General features: G+C 43.3%; 1 protein-coding gene across 1 annotated transcript in view; it reads right to left on the reverse strand.

Moving 5' to 3' along the window:
* Positions 1 to 311: 311 nt before the first annotated feature.
* The window catches only part of LOC143277311 (voltage-gated inwardly rectifying potassium channel KCNH6-like), a 329,128-nt gene continuing 312,916 nt past the window's right edge, over positions 312 to 16,523 (reverse strand). The window contains 6 exon segments of the mRNA XM_076582096.1: positions 312 to 417; positions 10,230 to 10,420; positions 11,991 to 12,183; positions 13,007 to 13,146; positions 13,148 to 13,243; positions 15,726 to 15,844. Coding sequence (XP_076438211.1) covers positions 312 to 417; positions 10,230 to 10,420; positions 11,991 to 12,183; positions 13,007 to 13,146; positions 13,148 to 13,243; positions 15,726 to 15,844 — 845 coding nt within the window.

Consider the following 16,523-nt stretch of genomic DNA (forward strand, 5'->3'; position numbering starts at 1 on the left):
CCCAGAAAAAAAACTGCAGTCTGCAGAATCGGAATTGAATGCAAAAATTCCCATGCCTAAAATGCCTCGTCTGACTCAAGCACAATGAAACAACGCCATTGGCCGACTGCAAGCTGGACAATCTCAAGCTGATGTCGCACGACATTTCAACGTGGCAAGTAAGCACACAATCAGTCGGCTGTGGGCCAGACTGGAAGCCACTGGTGTCACAGCAGACAGACAACACACTGGACGACCAAGAGCGACGATAGCAGACCCATGACCGCCGCTTTATTCGCCTACGACATCTGCGAAACCGCTTCTTTTCAGCCTCATCCGCAGTCCAGGCACTGAATGGAGTGCCACATGTCTCCGACCAGACCATCCGCAATCGGCTGCACGCAGCTGGTCTGCACGCTCGGCGTCCGGTCAGAGGACCTGTCCTCACAAGGCACCATACTGAAAGACCCCCGGCATCACCACGAGGAGGCGAGGGGGGTGGGGGAATGTCAGTTATAAAACTATATGTTGTGTACCTGTGAATCGAACTCTTATGAGAGAGAGAGAGAGAGAGAGAGAGAGAGAGAGAGAGAGAGTCAGAAAGGCAGATAGCACACAACCACCATACTATGAAGACAATCATCAGACAAACACATTCCTCGAATAAAGCAACCGACTTTTATTTGTATCAAAGATAAACTTCGTTCATGAGATTAACACTGAATACTCGTGTGATCACTGAAACAAAAAACCCCAAACAGAGAAAGTAATATGTACACAGAGAACAATCATACACGTCAGCTCTGTGTAACACCTTACACAGACACATCAGATAGTGAACATGAAAACCGTAACGAACCATAGATTCGCTTTATTTATTTATTTTTTCTTATTCATCGACTTATCTGTCAAGAGCTGAAATGGGGAAAAAAACCGTTCTAACAAAAAAATAATAAAACAAAATAAAACAAAGAAATAAAAAGAAAACTACTTTGACGTTACATGACCAACAATGGATTATCACCACATGAGTCCAGGAATACGATCCGAAGTACATCTCTTTCCTCAACAATTCGCTCAACACTTCGGATAGGGGAGAGAGAGATCTGGTGATAAGGAAGATAGACAGATGCAGATATAGATCGATCGATCGATAGATAGATAGATAGATAGGGGGCAGAGAAAGTTTCAGCTTCAGTAGCTACACAAGTGGGACCGAGGGCGTTGGAGGGAGGACGGGTGGAGAGGGCAAAGGGAGGAGATGAAAGAGAAAGCGACAAGACGCCCACACCATCAGCGAACCCATTCTCATAGTAAGGACTGCCACACAAACAATCCTCAAGTGGAAGTCAGCGTAAGACTGTCACACAAACAATCCTCAAGTGGAAGTCAGCGTAAGACTGCCACACAAACAATCCTCAAGTGGAAGTCAGCGTAAGACTGCCACACAAACAATCCTCAAGTGGAAGTCAATCATCACCGAGTTCCCTCTGAACCTCTCTACCTTCTCGAATTTGGAATTTGAAAATTCATGACAACGCGCGCGCGCGCGCGCGCGTGTGTGTGTGTGTGTGTGTGCGTGTGTGTATGCGTTTCATGTGCGCGTGTACATAATAAAAACGTGTGTACAAAAAGAATCATATCATCACGAAGGATTTCAAAACTACATGATATATAATCGGATCCCCTCCCCCCCACACACCTCCCCCCCCTCTCCTCCCGCCGACCCACCTTCCCCTCTTCACCCCCAACCCCTTCCCTGTTTACAATACTTGGTTCTCACGCCAAACACGTCATGGTACAACGGTTCTAATGATGATGAGGTGTAGCTGCTGTCAGTCATATTAAACAGGCCTATGGTAACGACACAGCACAAGGTTTCAGCACAAGTCTTAATCAACAGCCACTGGCTGCGGGCATTGTGGCGGCGTTGCATAACACCAACAGTTCTACATCGCAGACAGGTTTTTAGAAGAAAAAAAAACAAAACAAAAACAGCAACAACAAATATCAACCATTCCACATACCTCTGACCTGCCACAAACTAAACGTTCGAAAACCACCCCATTGACATTGTAGCTTACAGTCCGGCCGACCGCACAGGTCGAAATCAGGACTGACTGTTCACCCCCCCCCCCCCACCCCCCCCCTAAAAAAGAAAAGAAAGAAAGAAAAAAAGAAAAAAAAGAATCAAAACAATGTCGCATTTCAAGTCGTGATCATGTGTACGTACCTCTGATAACCGTAAGAGAAGGGAGATTAGTACAAAGCAGGGTCGTCGTATTACACTGTTCAAACTGTTCACCCCCACCTCCCACCCTTTCTATCCCAATCACCCAAAATCAAAGCACGAGACGGTTAAGTAATTTTGAAAAGTCCAGTCTTACCCTTCGTTAAGACAGACAGAAAGTTGTATGGCATTATCATCAACAACGTTTTTGTGATTTATTGAAATGATGTAACCCCCACACCCTCCCCCCAAAGAGAGAGAGAGAGAGAGAGAGAGAGAGAGAGAGAGAGAGAGAGAGAGAGAGAGAGAGAGAGAGAGAACAAAACAAAACAAAAAAACAAACAAACGAAGAAAGTGATCGTTTACCTTCATTATCGTTGATGTACATTTTATTCAAACAACATCGGCAAAAAGACTGTCAGATTCATCACTGATTTGTTAAAAATCCCGAAGATATTCTGTGTGTTTGATTCGCGTGCATTATAACGCAGGTATCGATACCAAACGAACCCCTTCCTCCCCACCATGCAACAGGGAAGTGAAATAAAACTTCTCTGCTGCAGATCGTGTTTTCAAGCCAGAAAACCTCACACAGTCTTTTGTTCCTTCTTGTTCCCTGAAATGAGTCCTTTTGTGTGACGTCCCACGGAGATCAGTATTCTGCATATGACTTTTTTTGAGTGTGTGGACTGCACAGCACAGAAAGTAAACTCTCGTGACATACCCTGTACGTCACAGCATGAGTTAAATCGCTGTGAAGTCATGCTGGCATAAAAGACGAAAAAAAAGTCTCTCTTTACTCCCTCGCTACCCCATACCAATGCAGTAGAAGTAAATGGCCAGTAATCTAATGAAAAAAACACACCCAAAACAAAGCAAAAAACAAAACAAACGAAACAAAACAAAAAAAAAAAAGCTTAAAAACAAAAACAACAAAAGAACAAACAAACAAACCAAACCAAAACCCAAACAAACAAACAACAAAATAAACAAAACAAAACAACAACAACAACAAAAAAAAAACCCACATAACAGAAATCAGGGTAAATGGTATTCAATTCTCAGACTGCCATGTCAGCCCCAAGTGAAGGAAGTAACTGTGTTAGTTCACAAACTGATTCACGAACGAAGAAAGTTCAAGTTCATGCTGGCGGCGAAACAAAATTAATCTTTCATTTGGTGACAAGGAAGCAGACAAACAAACTCATGTTCTTAACTAATTCATACATTATGACTCACTCCCATCTCCCCGGCCCCCCCATAACAACATCAGACAGGTATTACTCAGCCTGCATACAAAACAAAGAAAGAGCAAGCGAGCGAACGAACGAACGAACGAACGAAGAGGATAACAGAGACGCAGGCTAACAAAACAAAACAAATCAATTTTATACCAAAAGACTTTTCATTATGTTCAATGATTGACGTTGATTTTCATCCAACCCAGAACAAGGGCCAGACATGACAGGACCACGCCTCTCTTTGGTGGTAAAACAAAACAAACCAAACCAAACCAAACCAACCAACCGAATAAAACAACACAACAGACAACACACAATTATTTCTGATGAAGCCCCACTACGGACACTGATAGAGACACACGAGGAAAACACCGATGGATGCAGCAGAGATGAAAGAGTATGGCATCCCACGTGGATCTTCTTCCCACATGGCAACAATGCACAGAACGCTGAACAGTATCGTCACCAGCTGGGGAGCAAAAACATAAACTAAAATAAACAAAGAACCAAACCTATGACCTGGATACCTATCCGAATGGTCGGGAAACACTATCATCAATATCTACAAGATGAAACAGTTCTCTGTTTCTGGACGAATCATTTATATTGCATATCCTCGCTACAGTCGCTAAAGCAGAAGACGAACTGAGGGGTTCGTAGACTCATGGCGAGTTCATGGTTCAGTCACTCAATCTATAATATCTCTGGCAAAACTTGACAAAAAGGAAGGAAGGAAGGAAGGGTCTGGGTGGGCGAATGGCGATGGTGTTGGTGGGTGTTGGGGGTAACTGACGAATATGATATTTATGCGCCGGCAGTTCAACAACAGGAAGAGGACAGACCGCAGCTGGAGCGACTGGCACAGGACTGGGATAGCTGGGTTGTTGGCGGCCAGTGTCCCAGACAGGGCAGGAGGCGTAAGTGATGTGAGGGTGAGATGAATTCAACAATAAATGTGGTGTAAAGAGGGGGGTTAGTGGGGTGAGTGGGTGGGTGGGGATTTTCAATGCCTGTGGGGAAATCGAAAGAGTAGAGTGCGGTAGGATGGAGAAGAGGGGTGGGGGGTGGGGGGTGGGGGGTGGAGTGGAGGAGGAGGAGGGTGCGGAGGGGACAGCATTAGAGTTACAGTGACTTCCGTCAGATTAATCAGTGCAGTCATCTGTCTTCACCATCTGTTACAGCTGAACTGTTTCTGATAAAAAAAAAAACACACACCAACCACCATGTCTTGTGTATAATAATAATGATAATAATAACAACAATAATAATAATAATAATAAGAAGAAGAATGGATACTTAAATAGTACACAATCCATAAATCTGCTCTAAGTGCTTTACAAAACGATTTTCTTTTTACATTCGACATTCGACATTACATCATTGTTACGTATACATATCAAACTGTGAATAGCAAACTACACACACACACACACACACACACACACACACACAGCATGCATACACTTAAACATACATTCAAACATACATATGTACATACCAGCCGCCCACAACACACACACACACACACGCACGCACGCACGCACAAACACACACAAACACAGACACACACACACGCACAACCACACACACACGCACGCGCGCGCAAGCAAACATACGAGCACGCACAAACACACACACACACACACACACACACACACACACACACACACATTCATATATATGCGCGTGCGCGCGTGTGTGTTTTTGCATCATCAGCATGCACACAAACGAGCAAGTGAAAACCACATTTGAAAAAACAACAACAACAAAACCTGTCTCAACGGTGAGGACAAACAACAGAAGCAAACGACGACGACGACGACGTTCATCACACATTAAACCAGAAGTCAAATGCTTCCTCGGAACGTGAACAGAAAGGACAGCAATGCAGCAATTTCACTCACTACTCACTCACCGGCCTAACTGTTTCAAACGCTGGAAAATCTTGTGAAATCTAAAAAAAAACAACAAAAAAAACCAACCAACAAAACCAACAACAAACAAACGTGTCCCTCCTTCACACAAGAAGCTATCACAGACACTGTTCACAGCACTGTCAAGATTTCAGTCAGTCTGAAGATTGCGCTCCCCCCAGTACGCTCTGGCTGAAGACAGCTTCGGTGCTTCGCTTATGTATCAACCTTTCTGGTGAAAACTGAAATATCACTTAGGGCATAACTTCAATCGACTAAATCAAGACTGAAACTTTGGGATTGAAAGAAGGGTTGAGGAAAGAAGAAAGGGAAGAAGGGGCTGAGGAAGGTGTGACAAAAGGAAGGAAGGAAGGAAGGAAGGAAGGAAGGGAGGGAGAAAGGATGTGGAAAAAGAAAAAAAAAAAAAAACAAACAAACAAAAAAACAGAAGAGAGAGATGAATTCGGCATTTCACCTGCAAGCTAACATGAACTAGACACATGCGAGTAACAAACACTGATATCCAAGTAAACACCGCTTCCTCAAATCGCCTTTTCGGTCCGAGGAAAGACTCACACTAACCGGTTACTCCAGCGGTACCAGCAGATTCAACAACAATGCCAGCGAATACTACCCAGCATCCATTATTATCAAATCCAACAGCTAGCATCAACATGTCAAACGGGCTACAGCAACAGCAACAGCAACAACAGCAGCAACAACAACAACAGCAACACAGAAACAAAACAAAAATCCTTTGAATCAAAAGCAACAAAGTCAACAAAGCCAATAACTGTGAGCCATCATCCTGACACAAACACCCGAACCGATGACAGAAAGAGAGAATAGATAAATAGAGAGATAGACAGACATACAGATAGATAGATAGATAGATAGAGCGAGAGAGACAGAGACAGAGAGACAGAGAGAACAAAAAATAGAGTGCAGATTTAACAGGTTCAGTTACAGATTCATGAGGGCGTCATCAGCATACATATAATGCCACGCAACATCAGATGAAAAAAACAACAACAACAACAACAAAACAACAACAACAAAAGCCGAAAAGGAAGAAAAGAAGGGGGGAAAAACAATGCATTGTAGAAATCGATCATTCCGAGAAAACAATCACATTGGCTCTGCTAGCATTTTTTACAATAGTGGAAAGGTCAAATTTATGCTGGTAAAAAAACAAATGAACATGGACAATTTGGGGGTGAGGGGTGGTGGTCAACTTCATTGTTTGTTATTTTGTTGTTTTATCTATATTTCTAACATTCAAACTATTTCGTCCATTTTTCCTTTACTTAGGTTCTGACTTCTAGGGCTTGTTTGATTATGCAAGAGTGACCTCCATCCTCTATGCCTCAGGCTTCCTCCTCACTTTTATAAGGCCCTGTGCTTGGAAAGCACGAACTATTGTTGTTTCCCTTCTATGCTCCACTAGTCATTTACGTTACTCTCAGAGCAGAAAACGCTTTGTACAATTGGCTTTTGTCGTCTCTCGTCCAGTCTTATCGTTAAAGCGAAACAGGCGTCCACGCACATTCACGAGAAAAATGACACCCACACCCACACACCTTCCAGCGCTGAACACCAAACAGCCTTGAAGTACTGACGAAAATAGTTAATAGATGAACTATTCTATAAACATGTCGTTGTCATGTGATCTCCAAAATAGTAAATTGATCAATATTCAAAGAATATAATTTCTTGCGTATTATCTTTTTATCTGTGCATGGAACTGATGGGTTTATGTGATCGAAATATATATATATATATATATATATATATATATATATATATCAATATTAAAAAGAATGTTTTTATTTTCATTTTATAGGATATTGTGATCGATAGACCATGATAAAATATAAATATCAAAAAAGTTTTCAAATCATCTTTGGTCTTTGCATTGAAACAATGGTCGACATACTGCAAAGACAAACTGAGGCAGACAAATAAAGGCGTGTATTCAATTCTGTATCTCTGAGGCAAAACCTGATTAAATACGCCTACATACTGAGCCGAACATCCTCTGACTATTCCCTTCCAAGCCACCTCAGTCAAATGTCACAAACTGGCAGTTAATTAATGTGACACTTTATATGCTTCTTATTTGGTCTACATATTCTTCACGAATGTATGTATACTTGGTGGGGATTTGTTCCTATTGAGTTCATAGCTAACTTTCAGCATATCATCATAAAAAGAAAATATTTCAGTTATCAACCATGCGATCTCTCTCCCCCCTCTCTCTCTGTCTCTCTCTCTGTATGTCTATGTGTATTTGTGCTCGCGTATGTGTACTTGCGTGTGTGCAAAGATAGGGGTATATTATAACGTAAAGGTGTGAGGGGTGTTGGGTTGCTGGTGTGTGTGTGTGTGTGTGTGTGTGTGTTTAAGACCAAGTTAACTACCCACACCAATTCAAAAAAAAAAAAAAAAAAAAAAAAAAGAAACTTGCCGTGTCCACAGCAAGTCACAGCCGGGCCATTTCGATTATGCTGAACACCAAGAATTATTGATCAGAGCCGGGTACAAACTCATTACTGTTCTCTGCAAAAGAAGGTCGTTCTATTGACAGCTCGGTTCGAAGAATGTCACTGTCCTTGTGTAAAAAATATGCGCAGGTTGTTTACGAGATCTGCTAAAGTACAGCCAACATCAGTCGTACAGATCACCCGTTTTTTTGGATTTCGAGAACTCTAACAAGTAAAAAAAAAAGAAAAAAAAGAGGATGATATCGTCATACCACAAACAGCCAGAAGCAGCTCAGTTTGTCGCATATTGGTCAATGAATAATAAATAAATAAATTGATACAGTGATCGGTATTTCAAGAAGATAACGAAGCAATGAAACACACACACACACACACACACACACACACACACACACACACTATATATATATATATATATATATATATATATATATATATATATATATATATATATAGTTGATATTGCACTGCCGCTAAGTAGCACATTTGCTGTGGTGCCTGTTGATCAAATTCTGCTCCTTATCAAGTCCTGTTTCTGCCACATGGCGAGGCATAGCCGCTCTCTCTTTCACCGTGGAGCCGAGTGGAGTGCTGCTACATTCACAATGTAAGCAGGAGGTGTAGATGCGTGCTCCGGAATGAAATTACTTTTTTTCTACTGGGTGCTAACTGCAGTACCACACACACACACACACACACACAAGTTTATAAACAACCTGGAAAACGAGCAAGCAAACAAACAACGCACAAACATTGGCAGAAAACGAATCACGTGAACTGACATATCATACGGGCATATTTCAAGTCACTGACCAGTCTCTCGCAGTGAAGTGACAAACAAGACAGAGCAAACGAAGCCTACTTTCTGTGACTCGATAAGACAAAGACACAGACGTAGCGAGGTAACACACAGACAGAGAACTAGACAGGCAACAACAGACAAGTTGATGGACATGTAGGTTTACAGACAGACATAGATAAATTAAAAGATAAATACAGGGACAGATAAACGGATACACGTATGCGAAGATACACCAGTCGAAAGCTACACACAATCAAAAACACATGTATCAAGAAACGAAATAAGCAAACCAGTCTTTAAAAAAAATGATACAAAAAAAAACCCATTAAAAAAAACATTGTGAATTTGTGGTTTTGAAGACAGATTCCATCTCCAACGCACTAACACTAAATGCACTCGTGACTGGATTACAGAGTCCCCCCCACCCCCACCAACGCACAGAATACAAACAACATACCAGATTTGGTGAACTGACATCATATATCATATATATATATAAATGTATGTATACACACGAAGCGTGTCAATAAATTATAAACTGATCAGTGATTATTGATAATTCTCTGAGAGTCTAACCTGCACATTGGGTGACAGTATAGTATAGTATAGTAGTGTCTTTTTTAAAAAAATTTATTAAATACGTGTGGATGAATGAAACGAATGAACACGCATGATGCTGACACAGCACGCGAGTCGCTGCTCGAACGATGGCATACAAGTTTCACACGAGTCAGTGGAAAGGAACCAACCACAAACAACACCACACAGTTCATCTGACTACGCTTGAAAATACTGCATACAGCTCACAGTGATAACCCCCTCCCCTGCAAAAACTTTTATTTCCCCCATCAGTGGAACAGCAACTTTAGAAATCGCACTGTCTGATAAAAAACCAACAACAACAAAAAACACACAAAAAATCAAATAAAATAAAACCCAACTAAAAAAATCCGCAGGCGGTTTAAAACAAACAAAACGTTCCACTGAAGAGACACAACCACACTATCGGTTTTTTGTTGTTGTTGTGTGTTTTGTTTCGTTTGTGTTTGTCATGACGTCTGCAGTTAGTGGTGTTCACGTCACCAGAACGTGTGTGCACGTCCTCATCTCGATGTATCTTCACGGGTTTCTTGACCCGTCACGCATCAAGAAATCCACGTCAGGTCAACGATTTGTGGTAGTTAGTTAAAAAAAAAAAAAAAAAAAAAAAGAAAAAAAAAAAAGATCAAATCATGACTTGTCGATTATCAAACTATCTGATTCGTTGAGTCCGACGCGTCCTCGGGGGGTCTCTGAGTCTGTGGCTGGGGGGGAGGAGGCGGAGGAGGGGGCTCCCTCCCCCCTCCGTCCCTAACGGCCACGGCAGTAAAGTCCTGCGATGACGTCACGGGCAATGACGTCGCCTCCCCGCCCGCCGTCTCGGGCGGAGGAGGAGGAGGGGGTGGAGGGGGTCCTCCCGTCGCCCCCACTGCGGCGCCGCCCCTCCTCCTCTCTCCTCCTCCTCCCCCCTCCTCTTCCCTTCCCGAGGGGAGGGGTGGGGGCGGGGGCTGTGGCACAGACTGGGCGGCAGAGAACGGGGGCTGGGCCTGGCCGGAGGAAGGGGCGGGGCAGGAGGGTCTGGAATGGCTGGAGGAGGACGAGGTGGTGACGGAGGAGGAGGCGGTGGCGGCCTCTGTGGAGCGCGAGGAGAGTGGTGGGGGCTGCAAGCTCCAGCCCGAGCTGGACTCTGCGCTGCCCTCAGTGCCGGACATCTGTGGGAGGGGACATGCAGGTGTACATGTGGGTCACACAGTTTTGAAAACCACAACAAAAACAAAACAAAACACAAAAACAACAACAAAAAACACGAAAACAAAACAAAACAGACAAAAACCACAACCACAATCACAACAACAACCACAACAACAGCAACAAAAGAACACACACACACACACACACACACACACAAAACAAAAAACCAAAAAAAAACCAACAACAAACAAAAACTGCACGGTGAATTACCCCCCTTGAATGCCTCTGACTTGTTTGCTCTGTAAGTGAAGAGCTGTCTTTTCACTGAGGTTACAGACTAGGATTTCAGTCATCGTTCATTATTTATGCTTCTTCCTCTTGAGATTGCATGACCTTTGTTCAGCAACATCAATTACATCTCACACAAAATTCACACACACAAAAAAAACAACAACAAAAAAACTGAACTTAAAATCCATGCTCCACTGTTATCGTCTAACAGAGGTACAGCGGTCAAGGGGGTTAACGTCAATAACAAACAAGTCCTATATAAATCAGACGCAAGAGTCATGGGTGACAATCTGAACAGACAGAATAGAAACAGCCCACAGAGATAAAAACAACATCAGTTAAAATCATTTCTTAGCAGCCACGATTTTCCCTAAGAATCAGACATCAGCGATCATGCAAGTTACACTTATCACACATTTGTAGGAACGATTTAGCTGGTACACTGGAAGAAAATAACCGTCAATATAAATAATAACCGTCGATAAAAGTCGAGCCCTATACCCACCACTAGATATTCGTCCCTAACCCCCTCACCCACACACAACATACACAAAAGTAACAGCTTATAGAAAAAGGCAACACAATAACAACAACATACCAACCGTTAAATAAACAATGTCAATAATAAGTAAAGTTCTACACTATTGGCTTACGTATATTTCCATCCCACCCCGCCACATACACAAAGCAAATAAAATCATGTTGCTTTAGCCCTGCCGACCGCAAGAAGCCGTTTCAGGGCTGAATACCCGCCAGTTCTTAAACTCTAGTTGAAGAGAACACATACTGCAGTAAAAAACATCGATAAAAAAAAGAAAAAAAAGAAGAAAGACCAATTCACTCACGTCTCTCACAATCCACATAAAAATTCAAATCAAGTTAAAAATATCGAATATATATCATCAAGAAAAACATTTCATCCGCCTGCCCCTCTCCCCGCCCCAGGCATCAGCGCCCAACGCGCACGCACACAAACACACACACACACGAAAACACACGTACACACACACGTACATACACGCAAATACACACACACACACTGATAATACTGAAATGTACACATTAATACTCCAACGAAGTGTCTTCAATCACCGAAATGTGTGAACGGACATTTAACAAGATTCCCCCCCCCCACACACACACACAAAACACACACAATCACTCACCACACACACACACACACACACACACACACACACACACACACACACTCACTCACTCATCCACCCACCAACCCACACACCCCACAGAAACCGCAAAGTACAACAAAAAAATACACCCACACACCCATCCACCCACCTGAGGAGGGAGGCAGGGCGGGGGTGGGAAGGCAGAGGGGTGGGCCAGCGGCTGGTAGTCCGGAGAGAATCCCTCCAGCTCCGTGACACGCGGGGGCGGCGGGGGCGGGGAGGAGGGGGACCCTTGCTGCTGCAACACGCTGAGGATGAGGGCGATGTCCTGGCCCATCTTGCGCTCCAGCCGACTCAGCTGTCTGTAATGATCACGATAATAACAACAAAATGATAATAATAATGATACTACTACCACTTAACACTACTGATAATAATAATCATCATGATAATAATATTGTATGATAGTCGGCTGTGTCCAACAACGACTATCAGAATAGCAGAGGAGGTAACTGCTGTCCCGACTATCTGCGCTGGAATTTGATTATGGTGGAGAGTGTCTTTCCCAAGTTAACCCCTCTATCTCGATCAAAAGGGTTTTAGGACAGTCGGCGTTTGGGATGGTTCCCAAAGGCCAACTAGCACCCCAAGGCTGCAGCACTAAGAGCCAGTGCAGTCTTGCCTCCTAGTTTGAGAGTCATAGCCCTTCACATAAGACTAAGACAGAAAAAACAACAACAAAAAAACAACTACAAACAAACAAACAAAAATACCAACCACTCAACATTTGTATTTGTATTTCTTTTATCACAACATATTTCTCTGTATGAAATTCGGGCTGCTACAGCGCCACATTTTTTTGTGTATTTTTTTCCTGCCTACAGCTTTATTTATTTTTCCTATCGCAGTGGATTTTTCTAGAGAATGTTGCCAGGAACAACCCTTTTGTTGCCGTGGGTTCTTTTCTGTGCGCTAAGTGCATGCTGCACACGGGACCTCGGTTTATCGTTTCATCCGAATGACTAAAAATGACAAAACTTCTCAAACGGCCCTGACCTCCTCCACCCTTCTCTCCCCCCATGTGTCTCTTCCCTTCATTCTCCACAGCCCTACCCCCCTAACGCTAAACAACCCCCCACCCACCCCCCGAAACCCCCCCTCCACACCAAATATATATAACCTCACCTCGACAGCTCGTCCAGCCTTCTCTCCAGGTGCAGCGGGGACTGGGGGTGGGGGTGCTGGGGGTGCTGGGGATGGGGGCCGGGGCCGAGGGGAGGCTCAGCCAGGGGCGCGGGCACGAGAGCCTGAAGTCCGCCAGGGGGTCAACTCGTCCAGGTGGGAGTGGCTGGAAGGGGTGGACACCGGCAGGGTCATGCTGGACGTGGACTTGGGCACACTGGACGTGGAAGTGGCCTTCAGCTGGAAAAAAAAAAAAATCATGGAATACATTTAACTCTTTCACCGCCGAGTTTCTGTGTGGACAAAAATGCTCCCCAAAGCGCCAGATATTTTTAGATACGATGCTCTCAGTCACATACCTTGATTCAAGTTAATGTTCACTTCATACTGGGTCAGGGAGCAAGGGTTAGTTATTGTTCTGCTGGAGCCAGTTGCATTGCTCGGACGGAAGAGCCTAGTATGGCCGTAACCCGCTACTCACTGTGTGTTGTATGGAACTGACCAATGGCGTAGTTCGGTCAACGTAGGCATTTAGTCACGTGTAACTGTCAAAAAGTTAGAACCAAGCAATGCAACTGGCTGGTGTGGAAACTAAACTGGCTGCAGCTGTCGAGCTTTGTTACAATGTAAACAAGAGAGGCAAGGCCTTCAAGACTCACTTGTGATGAATTAAGTCCCCTAGCATTAATTACAGAGTAATTTCCCTTTTTTACTATCTGCACCAAAACGTTTGCAAAATAAATAAAACTTCCATGCTTAGCAAAAGAAGTTCCTGTTTGAACAAAAAATGATAATAATGACTGCTCTTGTTGTTGGGTCGAACATCAGATCAAAGTGCCAAGTTTAGAGAGTACAAAAAATATAAATATAACAGTAAATGCAGTTTGCATATAATTTTAGGCTACACACACACACACACACACACACACACACACACACACACACACACAGACAACCGAACACTGGGTTAAAACATAGACTCACTTTGTTTACACAAGTGAGTCAAAATTATATTTGTTAACATGACCCTTCATGTCGACTAAAGTCGCCTATCGCGGTGCACTGTCTAGTCAACTAAAGTCGGCATTGAAAGAGTATTACGTTTTCACTTATGTGCCAAGTGAAGGAAAGAAGGAGAGAAAGAACGAAGGAAGAAAAAAAAATGAAGGAAGGAAGGATGGAATTCGTGGATGGGTGGATGGATGAAAGAACCAACCGCACGTGAACTTCGTCGGCGCTTTGAACATGGAGAAAGGGCAGAAAGAACGGGATGGACGAATGGAGAAAGGAAGGAATGAAGAACGGGATGAAGGACGAGAGAAAAGAAAAAAAAAAGGAGGACGGTAAAAGGAAGGAAGGAAGAAGGAAGGAAGGAATGGGGAAAGGGGGAAATGAAATGAGGAAGGAAGAAAGGAAGGAAGGAAGGAAGGAAGGAAGGAAGGAAGGAAGGATGGATGGATGGAAGGAAGGAAGGGGGATAGGGGGAAATGAAATGAGGAAGGAAGAAAGGAAGGAAGGAAGGAAGGAAGGAAGGATGGATGGATGGAAGGAAGGAAGGGGGATAGGGGGAAATGAAATGAGGAAGGAAGAAAGGAAGGAAGGAAGGATGAAGGAAGGATGGAAGGGTGAAAGGGTGAAATAAAATGAGGAAGGAAGAAAGGAGGGAAGGAAGGATGGGAGGAAGGAAGGAAGGGGGAGAGGGGGAAATGAAATGAGGAAGGAAGAAAGGAAGGAAGGAAGCAAGGAAGGAAGGAAGGAAGGGTGAAATAAAATGAGGAAGGACGAAAGGAAGGAAGATGGAAGGAAGGAAGGAAGGAAGGAAAGGGTGAAAGGGTGAAATAAAATGAGGAAGGACGAAAGGGAGGAAGGAAGGATGGAAGATAAGAAAGAATGTAAGAAGAAATGATGAAAGAAATGAAGTTGTATACCTACTGACAAGCAAAGGTAAGGTGCAAACCCGAAAGAGATATCGGGGGTCCGGAAAATAAAACCGGAACCTTCAGTGTGTGTTAAGGGTCAACGGAGGCTCGAACCGATATTTGTCTTTTATTCCCAACAACCTTCCATCACCCTGTTTATCCTTTGTTCTAATTCTCTAAACCATGACTTCGTGTAGCGTCAGTCTCTGCGCGACAGATTCTATTTATTGATCTGTCAGGGTTAAAAGCGTGCAGTCTAAACAGTTCAGCCATCTGCTTCAACGTCGATCCACCTGTTTAGCTTTTTATCTCCCCCTTCTGCCCCTTCCACCGCACATCTTCCCTCACCCCCCCCCCATCCCCCCACTTTACCTCCTGCGCCTATGCAAACAATGGGAAAGGGAAAGAAATTCTGCCAGACTATTCATTCGCGTGTTGTAGCTTCTTAAAATGTGAAAATTGTCAAAATTAAATGTTAAGTTTAAGTAAATGTCTCTACGAACAGACGTGGCTGGAATGATGTAAACCGTGGAACCTCGACATCCTAAAGATCAGTGTTCTGTGATATAGTAGTGCAATCTTTATTCATGAAAAAAAAGAAGAAAAAAAAAGGCTAAAACATGATTATATAACTGTTTTCTATCGTTTTGTTGTTGTTCTCGATGGTAAAATATGATGATGGCGACGACGACGAAGGTAATACTATGTTAAAGACCACAACCAAGACATCAACTATGATGATGATAAACTGGAATGCACGTGATACCACTCACGACGTGAAGAGGCCAGTCACGCTCACTGACCTGGGCTTCAGGACTGGCGCTGTGCTCCTGTAGTAAGGGGGCCATCTCCTGATTCTTTTTGCCGTCGTAGCGACTGGTCACCGCGTGTACCAGCTGGTTCATCCCCGACAGAGCCCCAACTGCAAGCGCGCACACACACACACACACACACATGTTTATAGCACTATTAATATCCCGAAAAGGGCCGCATACTACACACACACACACACACACACACACACACACACACATATATATATATATATATATATATATATATATATATAAACTGTTGACATTCCCATCTGTAAAGGACCACACACCACACACCTGTGCCAAATAAAATGTTCATCAAATCTTGACATGGACTGTCTGAACATAATCATAATAACAGGACCATACAACAACACATCCCTTTTGCCCAGCACACACGTGGCTTATTGAGGAAATGTTCCCGATCCCACACGCAGACATTCTGCAGGCCCTGCAACGGTATGAGTGCACTCTTTCAGGATATGCAGAACGCAGAGATAACAGAGAGGTGAGTATGTCTTTCCATAGACACGACATCATCATGGAAACACAAAGCTACATACACTTTATTCAATTCACGCGATAAAATGAATGCTTGTGTTAGTCCGTAGATGTCCGCAGGCTGTGGTAATCCGATTGCAAACTGAAGGAACTGATATAATTTATATCGTAAAATAAAATAAAATAAAATAAAATAAAATTCGTGCTGGGAGTCACTCAAGATTTTGAAAACCTTCTAAAAGCACACAGCAAAGAAAAGGTCAAACAGACATTATCAGCAGAAAA

The sequence above is a fragment of the Babylonia areolata genome, chromosome 2, assembly GCF_041734735.1.
Source record: "Babylonia areolata isolate BAREFJ2019XMU chromosome 2, ASM4173473v1, whole genome shotgun sequence".
In the NCBI taxonomy this organism is placed as follows: Eukaryota; Metazoa; Mollusca; class Gastropoda; order Neogastropoda; family Buccinidae; genus Babylonia; species Babylonia areolata.